The sequence below is a fragment of the Scardinius erythrophthalmus genome (genome assembly GCF_964197995.2).
Source record: "Scardinius erythrophthalmus genome assembly, chromosome: 6".
NCBI classification, from domain to species: domain Eukaryota; kingdom Metazoa; phylum Chordata; class Actinopteri; order Cypriniformes; family Leuciscidae; genus Scardinius; species Scardinius erythrophthalmus.
In genome coordinates this window covers 22,805,548-22,819,355 of record NC_138226.1, presented here as the reverse complement: position 1 = coordinate 22,819,355, position 13,808 = coordinate 22,805,548, and the positions used below count along the sequence as shown (strand labels likewise).

General features: G+C 37.3%; 1 protein-coding gene across 3 annotated transcripts in view; it reads left to right on the top strand.

Annotated features, from left to right (window-relative positions):
- Positions 1-13,808, top strand: part of hao2 (hydroxyacid oxidase 2 (long chain)) — a 43,173-nt gene that overhangs the window by 23,693 nt on the left and 5,672 nt on the right. The window contains exons 3-4 of one of the 3 annotated variants that reach the window (XM_081368899.1): positions 10,789-10,904; positions 11,835-11,901. The exons of 1 other annotated variant lie outside the window; for it this stretch is intronic. In XM_081368899.1, coding sequence (XP_081225025.1) covers positions 11,879-11,901 — 23 coding nt within the window. In that variant the 5' untranslated portion in view covers positions 10,789-10,904; positions 11,835-11,878. The remainder of the gene's footprint in view (positions 1-10,788; positions 10,905-11,834; positions 11,902-13,808) is intronic. One more of the 3 variants, XM_081368900.1, reaches the window with a different exon arrangement.

Below are 13,808 nucleotides of genomic sequence, written 5' to 3'. Positions count from 1 at the left end.
ACCTGTGCCCGAGATGTTTTCCTCTTGTTGGTCCATACGTGAGATACTGTGGGCGATGAAATCGTTGATCTGGGACGTACTTGCTGCATCCATGATGTGGTCAGATCGTTCTGTGAAGAAATAACGGGAGGATGCAAATGCAAGTAAAATCTCAGTTTATTTAGAAAGTGGTCAGATGAAGACACAGGTCGGGGACAACACTCAGGTGGAGATGAAGCAGGGACGAGATGGCGATCCGGTGGTGGTGCGGTGAACAGCGTGCTCGAGTGAGACAACCAGGAACCGTGGGACATCAGACGACACGAAGAACTGACGAAAATCCAGACGAAGAACTTCTCAGACGAGGCACAGGAACAGGACACACACCGAGGAACAACCACAACGATCTGACAACATGAGAGGGAAAATCACTGGGCATATAAAGGGAACTGGGATTGAAGACAGCTGGTGACACTAATCAACACAACGAGTAACCACACCCACACAATTACATTCACACAGACACATCAGCATGAGACAGCCGATTCATGAACCGTGACACATGAGCTCTGCAATCTAGTAAACACTTCAACACTTTATACTATAGATAATTTCAAACAATACTTTTGCTTAAAATCAAGCAACTTTACTGTATTAAATAGGGCTGGGTAAAAAATATCGATTTCTCGATTTTAATCGATTCTCATTTTTATGAAACAATATCGATTCTTAAATCCCAAGAATCGATTAGTCATCCTGTTTTCAGTTTATGAATGAATGGATCATTGTTGCGCACATCCCATCCAATAAATCGCAATAATCTTTGTGCTTTGTTATTATTGATATGAAACAAAGTCTCAGATTTCAAATTACGTCAATTTTCTTACGAAATTCAAAAACATAATTACCGTTTTGGCGCTGTGGCGTGAGATCGCTCCGACGCAGCTCAGCTCAAGAGAAGCAACGGAAGTAACGCTTCCGCGTTAATAATACCAGTTACAGCGCGAAATAAACATGAATGAGCATCTGAAAGTGTGTTAAAAGATAGAGTACAACTTATCGAAGTCCGTATCATGTCTCATGGAATCGCTCAATCAGTGTTTCAATCGTGCAAAGACGTTAGTAAACAATGTCATGTAACGTCACATTTACCTCAGAAAAAACATATCCAGTGAGCATAAACTCGTTAGTCAGCTAGAAAAGTTAACTCTAGAGAGGACTGAGGAGCATTTTGTTAAATATATCCACCATATTATATATTCATTATAATTTTTAATGTTCTTCAATATTTAATGCATGTTTGAATAAATCTGGAAAGTTTTTTATGACAGCCATCATTTAAAATTTTATATAATTTCATATAACTTTATTAAATAAAAGTGTATTTTAAGTGTTTGTATGCATCAGTTAATTTTTACCTTCAATATTATAGTAGGCTAATGAAGCCTATAGGCTACCACTGACTCCCATGGTTTACAGCATTAAGAGATTTGTTTTCCTTGAGAAAATTTGCAATGTATTGAACCTGATATCCAAAATAATCGATATTGAATCGAATCGAATCGTAATCGTAATCGAATCGAATTGCAAGCTTGTGAATCGAAATCGAATCGAATTGTGAAATTTGTGTCAATACCCAGCCCTATTAAACATGAAAAACAGTATCAGTGTCTCATTTCATCAGAAGTACAACTTCATGTTTACTGTAAAGCAGCTCTCCAATGTTTTCATGTTTTCACTCACGGACGTCTGACCTTTACGGACTGAACAGGAGAAATGAACCTGAAAAGATTTCCATGTAAAAGAAGGCGAAGCCTCCGCGCACACCTTCCCATTACGTAATCGTCACGGACCAATGGTAGTACGAAGGTGTTTACCAGCCATAGCAAACTTTTCCGGAAAGTTCGCTTTGGCAAGCTGTTTCAAACTCCCAAACCGAACTCCTGATTTTTTTCGAAATGACGTCTCATCAGTTTGTTCTTCATTTTGCTTGAAGTATATTGGAGCCTTAACGGTGGTTGATGAGGGTGAGCAACCCTGGTGAAAAAAAACATGCTAAGTATACTTGCAGCCAGACTAAAGCCTGTTTTATACTTCTGCGTCGAACTAATGCCGTAGCTACGTCGTAGGCTGTGTGTAGCGCGCGTACCCTTCGGCGTACCCTGACGTGCACCTCTCCAAAAATGTTACAACGCGTCAACTCTATGCGGACACAAGCGCTGTGATTGGTCTGCTAGAACCCCTCCCTCGGGTTTCACATGCTCCCTCTGCAAGTGTAATTGCGCGTCAACGCGGACAACGACGCAGAAGTATAAATGAAAACCAACGCGTTGCCTACAGCGTAGAGGCTTCGGCGTAGGTCCGACGCAGAAGTATAAAACAGGCTTAATTATCAGTATACTTCAATTGTGTTAATGATTAATTAACTTGAAGTGTGCTATTTTGAAACAACAAATTTTGTGCTAAGTATATTTTAGTTGTAATTAAATTGTAGTAAAGGATAACTTTAAGTGTATTTAGTGTACTATTGGACCAACTTCAAGTATACAGTACTTAGTATACTTTAAGTATATGCCTGTGTAGGGACTAATTACATGCTTGATTAGTAATATTAAAGTGTACTTTATTTGTGTTATAAGTACATTACAACTTCATTACGAGTGTCTTCAAAACATACAAGCAATATACCATAAGTGTATTTATATATTTTTTTTATTTAAAAAAATATATATTTTTGGCATTTTCACCTTTTATTAGGATAGGACAGTAGCTAGACAGGAAGTGAGGTGGGAGAAAGAGAGGGAGGAGGGACGGGATCGAGAAAGGTCCACAAGCCGGGTCTCGAACTCAGGTCTCCTGAAGCACATGTCGGCGCACTTGCCCACAAGGCTATTGTGGTGTGATAGAAAAGTAAAGAAAAAGAAAAGTATTAGAAGTCACATGCAAACAAGTATTTTAGAAAATATACTGAAGTACAATTATTTTAAAGTGTGTTAAAAGTTGTATTGTGAAAATAAAAGCATGATGCTAATGTACATTTAATATATTTAAAGATAGTAAAAAAAATTGTTAGTATATTTGCAACGTACTATTGAAATAGGGAATATATTTCAAATACAATAAAGTATACTTTTTTCACTAGGGAAATAATCATGGAATGTTTATATTTGGGTGAAATATTTATTTAATGCTACAGTGAAACAGTAAATGTTTCTTATGTGAAGAGTGCAGGTTTCCATGCTGATTGCATAACTTGAAAGTTTAGCCAGACAGAAGCTGAGGTCTGTCTGTCTCATTATCCAGGAGGACCCAATGTATCTCAGTGCAGCCTAAGAAGAATTCCTAAAAATCTTTTCATCCAGACATCCCTGACCATAAACAGATCATCAGAGGATAAAGAGCTTTGTAGACAAGTGTGGTATGCGTGTGCGTGTCTTTGTGCTTTAGTTTTTATGTCTCTATTATCTCCCGCTAAGAAGCAGAACTGTAGGAGTGAGACGGGACGAGGGAGAGAAGTTGTGGGAAGTTGGCGAATGAGCTGAGCTTTGAAAGTGAAACATAAGAGTGGCAGATCATAAGAGCCAGGAAAACTGATATTCTCCTCGTTAAGGATCTTGCTAGCTTCAATCTCTGTAGTGGAGACTTCAACTTTTAACAGGAAACAGGTCTGAAGGAACCTGTTTGTAACAGACAAGCTAAAATTGTGCATTTACATAGACGCAACTGTTATGTGTGTTATATCCTGCTTCACTTTCATTCTTAAATAATCAGATCGTCCGATACTGCCGGCGTATTCTGCCACATTATGGTGTGAGTTGTGAGGATAAGATCCCTTTAAGGCTGTCACTATGCAAATTTGGACATGAAAGTATGGCGGAGATTAGTTATCTGCTCTGGTTACAGTAATAACTGCCACGTTACTGCTGAATCTTCATTGGCTAAGCAGAGCGCTAGTAAGCTCAAAGCATATTTGCTATCTTTTGCTCTTATAGGATGCCTCAGGAGGTCCGTATAAAGACGTCATTTCCCCCCTTCTACGTGGCATATTCTTCTTCCTCTCCTCCTTTCTTTCTACCGCTTTCTTAACTTTCTTTGTCATCCAAGTTCCTGCCTTCTTTAAAAATTCTCATAAATCATGAATGACATTAAGCTTTTATTGTGCATCATTAAAATCAGTGTTAGAGAGTAAACATAATATCTAGCTCCATTTTTAGTAACTATTTTTTAAAACTCAGATAGTTTTAAGCAAAAAACAAAGGGTTTTTGAGTAAATTAAATCCTTACTGCATTACTTTAAAAATTGATTAACACTTAGCTTGGAAAGCAAAAGTTTCAAAGTAACTTCCCCAGCGCTGGTGTGTGTGCTTGACTAAAGATCTTATGCAGTGGCTTGCAATGTAAAAAAATAATAATAATACATTCACTCACGCAGATGCAAAACTGGTGTCTTCAAGCAGGTTTGCTCCTTTGAGCCCTGCCAAGGCGTTTGTTTTTCATTTGTCATATGATAGTGCTGATTTTTGGATGATTTCATGCTTTGTTTAATAAAACAAAACTTGTGTAAAGCTAATGTGGCGCCACTTTTCATTCGAGCAAATATGCTTTTGTCTCTGTCACCCTGAGACTGTTTTTCTAATGTCAGTGCAGTGTGTGCAGAGACATCTGTCTTGGCGAGCAAGTCTGGTGTGTGGAGCTGAACGGACACATTTTTTTTAGCATTGAAGCTAATCGGGTGATTGACATTCTGGGTGGCATGAGCTAATGAGCAATGGTTTGGACATGCACAGCCATAGAGATGCTCAAACGCACCTTGATATTTAATCGTATTTAAAATTCAACCGAATCCTAAGAGCCAATAAAAAGCATGCTTTACTCGTCTGTTACTGCAATGTAGTTGCCAATAATTTGGTCAACGTTCCAGTGCACTGCAGTGGTCACTCTCTGATGGACAGCTTTACATCTCTCTGTGAAGTTTTTTTTCTTTTTCTTCCTCTCTAAAATGAACGCACTCACATGCAAACATCTGCTCTGTATCATTAAAAATAAAACCCAGTGAAAACATTCACATGCCTCTGCTCTGTAGTGCATTTATATAGACTTCTAGAGACTCTAGAGTGATTGGTGTCCTGAAAAATGGTCTTTCTCTCTCTTTTTGTACAGCTGTAACAAATTGAATTTCTGACTCTCATCATCAGCTTTTCCCGCAGTCCTGTGATGAATTAATGTCACACAGCATCCCTGTGTGAGCATGGTGAATGCAAGGGATGTGGCCTTCGTGACTTGCCTTTACTGTTCTCTATACAGAGAAAAAACAAAAGACAAACATCAAAACAAACAGCACAAACTTGACATCATGCAGGAGTGCATGATATATGATATCTTTATTGTGTTTAATTGTGGAGACTAGGCATCTAATGCAACAGTTTACAGGAAAAATATTTCTAAGCTTATGAGTTTGCGTTCACACAGGCTTATAATGATTTAGATTAGATTGTTGATTAGATGTGGACACTGAGACTGAGGACCGTCACAGGACAGAAGAGGAGAGTCCCAACAAGAGAAGTCAATCTGACATCATTCTCATTTTTACTGCTCTGTAACTGGAAACCAACACTAGTTTAAGGATCCTTTCCAAATTACTCAGGATAGCAGCTGAATCTAAATGAGCACTCAATTTTTCCACTCTCCTTTTCTTAGTGTATGAGTATTACTTAATAGGGAAAATGAGCGCATCAGTTATAACAAATATCCATGATTTAGTTTAACGTGATCAAGGTGCTTGAACTCATTTAGCCTTTTGGGTGATTTGTACTTACCTGGGCCATAACAATTCTGCCAGTGAGGAGAAACATCTATATGAAATTGATCCAAAGTTATGAGGGAGATTTGGATCGGTCAGATGGGGCTCTCATATGAATTGGCTTTAGATGCAGTTTGTTAGAATGTTGGTGGGGTATTTATACAACTAGACAGCTCATTTAAGAGTTCAGATGCAAATATTTCCACTTGACCCTGCAGACCGCAGCTTCAGATACCATTTTACAGAACTGCTAAAATTAAAGACGTTATTAAAAATAAAGTAATACATTTTCTTCGTTTTTTTTTAATTATTATTAATTTGATGAAAGCGCTACATTGGTTAGTGAGGAGGTTCGAGGGAGTGTTAAATCCAGATTAAGAGCCCATGTTCTGAGCTATCCAGAGTGCTGAACCACCACAATTAAAGGGATACTTCACCTCTGGGAAGATGAATGTGTATTTAAAATAGGTAATTTAAGTAGAAGAAATGTGGAGAAATTTTTGAATTTGGAGCTTTCTAGACTGAGAAAAGCCAGAAAATGTATTTTTGGCTTATGTGGATGAAAGACAACAACTCCCAGAATGCACTTGCTTCGCTGCCTTAGGAGGCCACGCCTACCGGTTAGAGAGCACAGTTGAAAACAAACAACAAGGCTAGCCTACGTGATGAGTTTGCCAGGGATTTAGAGACCCAAAATGTCCGGGACTCGGCTTTTGCGTTCTACAGTCGGCATTCATCATGTTTACTGTGGCGAGCAGGACGAGGCTGACGGCCGCGGGAGAACGGCGCGAGGCCGGTGGCTTCATTACTGAGACGCGCCGGGTCTCGCATCTCTCACGGAGGAGCGGGAATTTTCTTAGCAATGTTAAAACGCACATCAACCAATCACTTGTTTAGCGTTCATGTAAACACTACAGTCAGATTCACCAATCGGAATGAATTCAGTTAGATTGAAATGAGAGGTGTGCATGTAAACAATGAATGGCGACCGCAGAACGCAAAAGCCGAATCCCGGACATTTTTAACAGTCTCGCCCGCCGGACAAGTCCGGGAAAAGGAAGATGGTAACCCCTACTTACTCAGCTTTCTCCTATTATTCAGCTTTCTCCACAGAACAAGAGCATGCTAGCTTAGCTTCCAAAGAAAGACGGCTGATACTGTGTACATTCTGTGAGTGAGATCCCACCCTGTATGGGCGGGTTGAAAACATGCGGAACAACGCCATCTACTGGCTGTAGTCTTTAGCCTCTGGACAGAAAATCCTCCGATGACGCAAAATGACGATTTTTGCGTCATCGGAGGATTTTTTCCAGACAAAAAATACATAAATCTCTCCTCTCAGGGGGATATGAGGGGGGAAAGCATGGTAATTCGAAAATACTACAGGTTTTCTACTAATACAAAGCTTAATGCTAAATCCTGAAGTAACCCTTTAACATTAATACTTTCTAAACAGCAGAGACTTACAGTACAGTAATTAAACACGTCAATGTCTTGTACACGTTTTAAACATTTTAAAGTAAGCAGTTGAGACTGTAGGTTATTTAGCACGTGTTTATGAATGTGTCAGATATTTATGACAAAGCAGAATACAGTATAACAGAGACTGAAATTATTATTTTTACAATTTTTAATGGGTATTTTCTAAGCATATAAACCATAATACTCTTCTGTGTGTGTCAAATACTTAATATGAAAAAAATATTAGGGTTAGAATAAATTCTTAGTCTGAACAAATTTATGGCTGCTAATTGTAAAATCAAATGACCATCAGTAATAAAAGTGGTTTTGCACAATATATAAGGCATAAACCCTGCTAGAATACATGAACTGTCACTATTTTAGATGTTATACCTTTCTGCTGTCTACTGCAACTGTATATTCTGTTGTTTTCTTCACATGCAAGTGTCTTGATGTTAGCTATTAATTCAACATCACTCCCCATTCAGACAGTGAATTCACAAAATTGAACTAGGCCCGTAGGAAATAATGAAATTATATGCCTGGTTTCACAGACAGGGCTTGAATTAAGCCAGGATTAGTCCTAAGTTTAGTTTTTATAAACGTGCCTTAGAAAAAAACATCTTGAGACAAAACAATGACAGTGTCATATTTAGAGATATCAGAGCAAGTTGCTTTCAGTTAAAATGGCTCAAACATGCATTTTAGTCTGGACTAGGCTTAAGCCATGTCTGTGAAAACGGGCTCAAATGTTATACTGCAAGCAGGATCGTCACAACTGAAGTATCATTTTTGGTGGTGCTTTCCCTTGATTTCCATGCCTGTAATCCATTCATCTTCAAAATAAAATGGAATAAGCAATGTCTCGGGGTAAATCATCAATGTAAAATGTGCTGAGTGTGCACTTTCCCTTACGTTTCTATATCCTCTCACATGCAAAAACACCAGACAATTATATATCCATCAATCAGTCTGAACTCCAGATTTATGAGCTGTCTCAGGCCTTCAAAGAAAGAGAAAGAAAGATCCAGTGAAATAACGACATTAGGGTGACGGAGATTGACATTGACAAATTAAGAAGAATAGGAGGGGTTTTATTAGTGAGTTTGGTCCCACATCCTCTGAATTCTCAGACAGTGAAGTGACAGAGGCAAGAGACCCCAGACGCCACAGTTAGCACATCGTATTATTGAGTGTTATCCAATGTACCGTGTTAATATGAAGGATTTTTTGTATTGATTTTCCACGTGTTTTACCTGTTTTTTGAATTACGCATTGCATTGTGTTGAAGAAAATGCCCATAAACTTATCTGAAAAGATACTTTTCTGCCATGACATTATCCGTTTTTCTACATGTTTAAGTTCTGAAAAAGAGCGTCTGACCATTTGACCTCGGTCTCTCTTTCATACATGCATAAACACAGTCATACATTCAATAATGTGTGGTGAAGATCCATGTGTGATGAACTCAAACTGTGTTTGACAGACGGAGGAGGGTGTTTTTGATCTGGAGGCTGTATTGTGACGAGCAGTAGGCGCTGTTTTGATTCACAAAGATGTGAAACGAAAGGACAGAGAAGAAAAAAACCATGAACTCTTCAAACTGAACTCAACCACTAGACCTAGAGAGAGATGGAAGGAGAGATTGAGAAAGCGAGCGCTGAGGTAAAGACAAAAGATTGTGACCAGGGCAGGAGAACTCTCTGCTCAATCTAACACACATGTTGTGGGCTAACGGTGTAGTAGCCCAGGGGCGCAGACAGCAACAGCAGCAGCAGCATGTGAAAAAGGTTTTCCACCCAGATCTCACTTCAAATTTAAGAGAGAGGGAGGAAGAAAGAGAGAGGGGTTGAACTGAGATGACTGAGAGGTTGTGTGTTTGAAGCAGAGTAGAGAAACCAAGAAGAAAGAGATGGAAAGATATGATTAACATCAGAGCCATCTGTGGATTAACACAATTAACACCTCAGTAAAACCTCTTCTGCTTTCAAAGAGCCTGGCCCTCAAAACTCTCTCTGCTAAGCCAAAATAAAAAGGCACACTCACAGAAATACTGTGTGTCAATATTGTAATTTGATCTAAATTCAGTAAGTGGAATAAAGAGGTAATGAAATAGAGGTTGAATCTGATTAGTGTTAGCACATGCATGGCATGAATGGCGTTAAGTGGAGTTTTGTTTCGTTCATGGTGAGTTCAGACACTGATACTTTCCTCAAACATGGGGACTTTCAACCTTTATAGCCTCTATATAAAGCTTTCTTTGTAACACTTTATAATACATTGTATTCAAACTAGGGCTGTCAAAAGATTAATCGCGAATCGCGATTAATCGCATCCAAAATAAAAGTTTGTGTTTAAATAATATATGTGTGTGTACTGTGTATAATTTCATTTGTATATATAAATACACACACATGCTTGTATATATTTTAAACAAATGTGTAATTTATATATAAAAAAAATATATTTAAATTATATATAAATATATACAGTATATGTATGCAAATATTTCTTAAATATATACATGCATGTGTGTGTATTTATATATAAAAAATAATTATACAGAGTACACACACATATATTATGTAAACACAAACTTTTATTTTGGATGCGATTAATCGCAATTAATCTTTTGACAGCCCTAATTCAAACATTTACATAAAATAATTTTATTCACCACGGATGCATTAAATTCATCAAAAGTGACAGTAAAGACTATGTTCCAAAAGATTTCTATTTCAAATAAATGCTGTTCTTTTAAACTTTATATTCCACGAAGAATCCTTAAAAACTTACTATCACTGAAATAAAAATCAGCACAACTGTTTTTAACAAGAAATTATTCTTGAGCAGCAAATCAGCATATTAGAATGATTTCTGAAGGATCATGTGACACTGAAGACTGGAGTAATGATGCTGAAAATTCAGCTTTGCCATTAGAGGAATACATTGCATTTTATACATATACAGACCCCAAACATTTTAACTCTAGTGTATCTTCTCCATTTTTATTTAATTATTAAATAAATGTATCTATTATTTGTATCTTTCTTTTTTCGCTCTCTTTTTTGGAAAAAAAAAAGTCACTGAATCAAGTGGTGGCATAAAATCCTCATTGTTGAAAACTCACAGTAACTAAAATAGTATATTGTCCAAAATATTTACATGTTTTATCCAAAGTTACTTACAAATGAGGAACATGGAAAGCAATTCGTCACAGAGCCAACAATATAGTATTTATTCGTAGGCTAGATTCAGAAAAATATTCAGAAAGAAAGTTAAAACACACAAAAGCACATTGATGAAATGCCAGTGACCCTCACTCCAAGCATTCAATTGAAACAAAAAGTTGTTTCTGGTCCCTTTTTCACCCCTGTACAATACGAGGACTGGGCTAGTGCTGACTGTACGGCTTAGTGACTCTTAGTGTGTGTGTGTGTGTGTGTGTGTGTGTGTGTGTGTGTGTGTGTGTGTGTGTGTGTGTGTGTGTGTGTGTGTGTGTGCGTGTGCGTGTGCGTGTGCGTGTGCGTTTGTGCGTGTGTGGGCAGCAGCCCGGAGGCAGAGCATTGAGCCACTGTTGTACAATCCTACCTGAACACATGAGGCAGGGGGCAGGGAAACACAGTACACATCTCAGGAGAAAATCAAGAGCTTCAGTGACAAGGTAAGACACACAGCAACTACACACCCACACAGGAAGTGTACAAATGACTTCACACAAGTTAAAAAAAGGTTCCAAAAGGGGTTTTTCGCAGCAATGCCACAGAAGAACCAATTTTGATTCCCCAAAGGACCTTTCAGTGAACATTTCTTAAAAGAACATTTTAAAAACCTAAAGAAACTTTTACCCCTATAAAGAACCTTTGGTGAAATGAAAAGATTACATGAATGTTAAAGGTTCATCATGGAATCTAGATGGCAAATTTTAATAGTGTAGCAAAAAGCAAACTGGTTTTACCAACCAACTTTTTAAAAAAAACTAAAACATTGTACGATTTGGTTTAAGTAAAGCAAAAAAAATTTAAAAGTCATATAAAACAAGCTTTTAAAATAATATAGGCTATTTTCCATTTTAAATCCTGTTTTAGATATGGATATTTGGTAAATAATACAAGATTTTAAAAACAGCCACACTTTTACGATTGGTCCTCAGCAGCCAAATTGTGTGAGATGAGAGCTGTCACATGAATAAAAGCACATCACTATACAGTCGATCTTAGGCAACTTTTACTGCAATAGTAACACTTTTCGTTTATCTCATGTAAACTTTTTCCTGAACATTGCTTTTATGAGGTTACATCATAGAGGAAAAATTGTAATTCAGATTTGACCAGGCTTTGGTTAGAGCTTGTAGTCCCTGAAGAAACGTTGATAAGTAGGGTTGTGTGCATCAAGATTTTGTGTATGTGCTCAAAATCTTTCTAAAAATGTCTTTATTTGCTTACTATCGCCACCTAGTGTTCATTTGTTCTGTTTCAGAGACCTGTGTTGTCTGACATATGAAAGCATATGAGCCAAAAGATGAAGGTTTATAAAAGAAAAAGAATTAGGCAAAAAAAGAATTAATCTTGTGTTGTTAAATGCTTTTTCCTAGACTGTGAACGTCATACACATGCAGAACTGGAGTGTCATAACAAAATGAACATATTGAGCTTTAATAGGTAAGTGACTAGCAGTTTGCTAACACACAACATGAGATATTATTATACATAATGCCAAAATCAAAGGCTTTATGTAGAACAAACCAACTATAGGACGATGGTTAGATAAGAGAGTTAAAAAGGAACAATAGGCCATGTGTCAGAAAACCATGTGGTATGTGAGTAAACCATGTGGTATGCGAGTAGTTTGATTTAAACAGGATCAGTGATAAGTTAATTGCTGCTGTATTAGTTGATGCTGTACAATAGCATAATTCTTTCTAATGACAGACTCTGCCAACAAAAGACAAATTAATAAAGCATTTCATTTGAAAAAAAAAAACAATGTCCAAAAGTTAAATCTTTCTGGATGGACACAGAACAGTTGCATATTGCAAATGGAATCTGATGTTTGTTTGAATAGTATGTTTGTTAGTCATTACTCGGTATAGTGGCTACTGTCAGTCTGCCTCAAGAACATATGTGCGACACTTTCTGACATAATATTTGTAATCTGAGCAATAATAGGAATGGCAAGAGTTTAAGCTCTTGCTTAAATGACTACTATCAGTGTGCTTGTGATGTGAAATAAAACACTGTAAGGGCTGGGGTGACATGAAGTACACTGGTAAATTTATAAATAACTGAGTAACTTTACAATCTTGAGTGTCAAATGGAAAAATGGGCAGAATTAATTTTTTATATGATTAAAATGGCACAGTATGTACTTTTTAGCAGAATAGTAAAGGTTTCATACTTATTTTTTCATAAACATCTAGTCTAACCTTTTTGTGTGTGTGTGTGTGTGTGTGTGTGTGTGTGTGTGTGTGTGTGTGTGTGTGTGTGTGTGTGTGTGTGTGTGTGTGTGTGTGTGTGTGTGTGTGTGTGTGTGTGTGTGTGTGTGTGTGTGTGTGTGTGTGTGTGTGTGTGTGTGTGTGTGTGTGTGTGTGTGTGTGTGTGTGTAAACTAAGGGATTAACACATTGCTGTTCAAAATAATTTTTTGTTTTTCAAAGAATTCTAATTCTATAATTCTCACCAAGGCTGCATTTATTTGATCAGAAATAGAATAAAAACACTGATATTGTGAAATGTTATTACAATTCAAAATAACTGGTTTCTATTTTAATATATTTTAAAATCCCCTTTATTCCTGTGATGCAAAGCTGAATGTTCAGCATCATTACTCCTCCAGTCTTCAGTGTCACATGATCCTTCAGAAATCATTCCTATGTGTTGATTTGCTGCTCAAGAAACATTTCTTATTATTGTCAGTGTTATAAACAGTTGTGCTGCTTAATATCATTTTTTTTTTAGGATTCTTAGAAAGTACTTTTGTAAGGTAGCATTACAATTTAATCATTTTGAATGTGTATATTTACTATTAGTAGTCTCTCTCTCTTTTTTTTTTTACATGTCTAAAAAAAAGTTGGGGGAAAAAACGTATGAGATTCCTTGTATATCTGAAGAAATAATGTAACGTGGTATAAATGTATATACAAATATATCAGTTTTGGTTATGTCTCAGAATTTTATTTGACATGTTGTCACTCAGACTTTGCTATCTCACTGGTTAGCTGGACAGAGCAGGTGGTTGCATCACATGTAGAGAACTGTGAGGGAGGCTACACTTGCGCACGTGCACATGCATTTATTCTATGGTCAGCACATTTCCAGCCACTGCAAACACAAAAAACATCAGGGGTCAGTCCCAGGCCCCATTTGCTAGCAAAACTACATTGCACACAGGCTGGTTGCATATAAGTCCATTATAGCCAGAGCTTTGGGTTGGAGTGATAATTTATTCCAGTATTTGTAGCATATGGTTGTTTTGGGCTCTTTCAGAGTTACGTGAACTGATAGATGAGTAAACATCGGGTTGCTTCAGTCCTTTAAAAGCAGTACTTGATTAAGTCCATAGGTCAGGAG